Source organism: Nicotiana tabacum, chromosome 23 (assembly GCF_000715075.1).
Source record: "Nicotiana tabacum cultivar K326 chromosome 23, ASM71507v2, whole genome shotgun sequence".
Classification (NCBI taxonomy): domain Eukaryota; kingdom Viridiplantae; phylum Streptophyta; class Magnoliopsida; order Solanales; family Solanaceae; genus Nicotiana; species Nicotiana tabacum.
The window spans coordinates 118,733,988-118,738,946 of NC_134102.1; the positions used below are offsets into that span (position 1 = coordinate 118,733,988).

The 4,959-nt window shown below is 34.8% G+C and overlaps 1 protein-coding gene across 1 annotated transcript; it reads left to right on the plus strand.

Moving 5' to 3' along the window:
* The first annotated feature begins 1,679 nt into the window (after nucleotides 1-1,679).
* LOC107806598 (large ribosomal subunit protein eL43) lies at nucleotides 1,680-4,558 on the plus strand. Its single transcript, XM_016630784.2, has 5 exons — nucleotides 1,680-1,797; nucleotides 2,759-2,798; nucleotides 3,903-3,991; nucleotides 4,124-4,206; nucleotides 4,288-4,558. The coding sequence occupies exons 1-5, from the start codon at nucleotides 1,795-1,797 to the stop codon at nucleotides 4,349-4,351; spliced, it is 279 nt and encodes a 92-aa protein (XP_016486270.1). The 5' UTR covers nucleotides 1,680-1,794; the 3' UTR covers nucleotides 4,352-4,558.
* Nucleotides 4,559-4,959: the final 401 nt, after the last annotated feature.

Consider the following 4,959-nt stretch of genomic DNA (forward strand, 5'->3'; position numbering starts at 1 on the left):
GTGGTTCATTATGAGACCGTCGATATGTTCCGTTGACCACAGAACCATCGCGGATTGAACCAGAATAAGCTTAATTTTGAGGGCCATTTTACAGTCCAATATGTGACCGAAGATTCATGCCGCAGATCGCATATTATCATGAGAAATTTTGGAAGGAGATTCTGTGGTCCAATGTGCGACCGTAGAATCGATTCGTTAACCACAGATCCATCACAGATAGGATCAAGCCCAACCCATATTTGGTGGACTAATTCGTGATCCTTTTCACGGACCGTACACCTATTCTACGATCCTGTCCGCGATCGCATACCCGACTTAGAGGTTGAAATTTGGAAAAATTTTTACCTGACCCTATTTTAACAAAAAAGCATCGTGAGTTATTTTAGAAAGCTTCAGCTGCTATTTTAGAGAGAGGAGAGCAATCTAGAGAGAGATGGGTGAGCTCCAACATTCCTACTCTTTAAATTCTTGCTCAATCTTGAAAATTCAAGGGAGTTATTCACTAGGTCATCAACTATTCGGGTAAGACTTCGCCCCTAAGGTTCCATGAAAGCTTTGTAATAGGTTTAAGTATGATTTTATAATAATAGGGCTTATAGGATGGTGATCGAAAGCCATAAGCCCTCAAACTCGAAAGTGGGTGTGCATGAGGGCTATGAAGTGTGATTCTTGAAGTTTGGAGTAGATGATCGGGCATGTACGTGCCAATTGAGGTTGAGAGGTGTTGTGTGACTGGGTAGATTGATTTCTGGTTGTTGAAATTAGTTTTTGGGAGAGAGACTTTCAGGTAGACTTATTGGTAGGCAAATAAAGCCACGTATACGTATGATATAATAAAAGTGAGTTCAACATATATTATTTATTGGATAAACAATTGATCTAATATCAATACAAAAGTATATATATTCATAATTGCCGTCTCTTCCATTAGGAAATACCTAAGTGGAACACAATTATACAATCATATAACCATAGAGATTATCGCATTATATATTATTTATAGGATAAACGATGTGATATAAAACCTTTTTATTTTCTAAAAAGATTTTGGATTTAACAATTTAAAGTCGCTAGTAAAAATATGTACAAGTAATAATCCAAAATTCTTGATAGGTAAGTTTCAAAAATTTACTCCGACTCTAATCATAGTTTGTATTTAACAATTTAAGTCGCTAGTAAAAATATATACAAATAATAATCCAAAACACTTAATAGGTAAGTTTCAAAAAGTTGCCCCGATTCCCGTCGTATGTCATGTGCTATAATACTTTTATAGACATGTTAGGTTATGGAAAAACCTATCCATATACTGTACTATAACAACAAACTCAGTGAAATCAGACAAGTATGGTGTGAGAGGATAGTATGTACGCAAACCTTATCCCTACTGTGTTTGTACTTGATAAATATCTAACATGCATTTTTACATAGATACTAATTACTTAACTATAGTAAATACTCTATTATGGTATAAAAAACCTGGTTCGCCTAAGACTTAACTCCATTTATTCCCTTTCATGGAAATGTAAAATTTCAAAAAGTGATGCAATTTACAAAAATGTTTTCTATTGTCAAAATTAGGGTTTTCCATACAAGTTTTGAGAGTAAAAAGTGACCATAGACCCAACCCGGTATAGTATTCGGGTCAATCCGAACATCACAGACAATGGACCGAATCTTGTCCAAGGCAACTTTTTTGACCCTACAAAATCGCAAGGACTAGAAAAGCGCCAATCGTTCTTGCCCTAGCACCCTTCATCAGCAGCCGCTGCAAAACTTCCATCAACAGTCAAAATGGTACCCTTTTTTTCCTCCTCTGCGTTATACTTCACTTGTTAAATATAAGTTTAAATTGAAATACATAATCGTTTGTATAGATAATCATATATTTAAAGTGTCAAAAGAGCTGTAATTTTTTAGCTCATTCAAGCTGTTTCCGATTTTTTTTCCGTTTATTTTGATGATGAAAGAGTCAATAATATTAGATGAGCACTTCATTAGGTTTATTAATGTTATTGGATAATGCTAAAGATTGCATCTTTTTGTGAAATTGCTATTGTCAATGATTTTTGTGGAAGTGCTAATATTATTTTAACCTTAAAAACCAAATGCTGTTATATGGCTCAATGGCTTGTTTCATTGAACACTCTGGAAAAATGTATTGTGATAATAGCAATTGAAAACGCTAGTTTGAACAAGAGATAAGATTCATTTTAGAGTGTAGAATTTTCGTCTTGCATATTTTAGCAATATGTTTTACAATAGTATCGATTATGAGAAGTTAATCTTCTGGTTGGGTAGGTTTCAATTGCCATATTTGTCAGGGGCGGATCTAATGGTACAAGTATGGGTTCCCGGAAACCTAGTAGCTCTTGGCTAGATCCTGTATTTGTATTAAGAAAATCATTCAATGTCTAAGAATATTTAGTTTGGAACCCAGTTCTTTAGTCCGGTTATTACAACAACAACAACAACATACCCAGTATTATCCCACAGTCCGGTTATTATAATATATTAATTTAAAGTCGATGTAGGAACCCATAAACTTAAAATTCTGGATCCGCCTTTGATATTTGGGTCGAGGTGGATTTGTTTAGTGTACTTTTTTTAGTGTGAAAAGGTAGACTTGTTTAGTCTACTTTAACTAGGGAAACCTGTTGCTAATGAGATGAGATTGGTGTAGATACCACTATGTGCACCTGAACTTTAGCAGAAGTTGTGTTGAGTTTTAATGTGTAATATGCTATTTTTGCCGCAGACTAAGAGGACCAAGAAGGCTGGAATAGTTGGAAAGTATGGTAAGTATTATAGCTCCTTTTTAACACATTTTACATTTTGCATTAATAAGGATATTATTTGATTTTGTATTACCATAAGGCTCTTATTTGTAACTTTAAGAACTACATTTGATGATGTGGTTTGATTTTCCCAATTTCACTTGCTTGAGTAGGATTTTGCTTCAATCTATATTTCCTTATATTTGATTCTTGCTACATTGGCGAGTCAGCCTGGATTTCATCAGTCCAATACTTCCATTATCTTATTAGAAGTTCTACTGCACACTGTGGGTTCTTGTTTTTAAGTAATTTTTTTATTTTTCAATGTAAGTAACAAGTATAGATCAAAGAAAAAATAAAAGTGGAATATTGTAAAAGAGCCTTTTCAAGGTTAATTAAAAAACGATATAATAGGAGATAATTGAGTGGAAAGATCTGGGTGATTCTGCAGTTTTTATATTTTGCAATAGTATATATAGAGGAATATTGGGTGTTGTATTTGTATATGGACATCAAGCCCTAACTTACTAGATTATATCTCCTACCTCTGCTCAAAAGGGTGAAGTTTGATACTCCGACATAATCCAGAAGATCCATGCAGTGCCTGATTGAATTCTCCCTGAGATGTTTCGGATCAGGCTATGTTATCAACACTAAGATAGATAGTAGTTTTAGTCAATGGATGCTAATATCCCTAAGCTGGTGCTACTTGTTACTAGAATCAATCACATTCGACGTTATGCCTTAGTAGATGTCTGTATGTCTGAAATGAATGGTTATGTGGGTCAGGCTGGATGTTAATTGAGGTTTTGGTGGTTTTTGTTGACCTGACACCCTCTTAAAATTAAAATTTTGTCCACAACACTATGCTCATGAGCTGGAGTCAGTTCTTTTACTAAAGTTGCTTCTGCTATAGCAGTATTCTCTCCTTGGATATCATTTTACTGTTTCTTTTATTAGTATATATCATGGTTTTCATCCAAGGCAATTATATCTCTGATTTTTGTATTGGATGATTTAAATTTCCCTTTTTATCCGTTGCAGTTGCATATACTATTGAAAAATTACTGTTTTCTTATTGTCTGACAAATTTATATTCCTGATTCTCTTTCCTTCTATGCATAGGTACCCGTTATGGTGCCAGTCTGCGTAAGCAGATTAAGAAGATGGAGGTTAGCCAGCATAGCAAGTACTTCTGCGAGTTCTGTGGAAAGGTATGGTTTGTTACACTTAATAAACTGGAAGCTCCATACAATATGATAGTTTTCTTAGCTGCACGTTTGGATTCCTGATCTACTTTAAATAGTTGTTAAGTTCATGATTCTCATCATATACTTGCTGAGCAGTATGCAGTAAAAAGGAAAGCAGTGGGAATTTGGGGCTGCAAAGATTGCGGCAAAGTGAAAGCTGGTGGTGCTTACACATTGAAGTGAGTAATTACTCTCTCAACTTCTTGTTTTTTCCTTTTTTTTGTGTCTGAATAATTAATCCCGATTTTCATTTTTAATAGCACTGCAAGTGCGGTTACAGTTAGGAGTACAATCCGAAGACTGAGGGAGCAGACTGAGAGTTAGAGCATTCATCTGCTTTTGGTGCAGCCACCTTATGATGTGTCTACTTGTGTTCTGAGATCAGATTTGATTTTCAATTTTGAGTACTTTATGATGTTGAACCAGCTCGATTAGCCACTAGTATACTTGAGAATTTCAGTTTACTCAAAAGACAATTATATTCACTGTCGCATTATGTTGGCATTATTATTTCTTAAAGGCTTCGATTTAGTTTGGACTCGAAATTTCCATTATGATACTTAGGTTGTTGGTTCAACTTTAATCATTTTGAAATTTGATTAAAGTGAAAGGCGTAGATGCTGGTTGAGATTTGATGTAGTACCCTCGTGTTTTGAAATGAATAATCAGTAAGAGAATACACATTTCTAGATTCCATACCCACAAATTTCGCCAAGTTGACAGTTTAGTGGTCTAGATGTCACCAGTTGACCTATCATGTAGGGTTCAGGTTTTAGTGGTTTGAGTCGCATCTATTCAACAACAAACCCATTATAATTTCACAAGTAGGGTCTTGTAATTATAGACAATATTTTGGCTAATGGAGTCCATCTCACATAAGCATAAAATTTTTTGCAAAGTGTAGACTTTGTTGGCAATATTATCTGAGACCC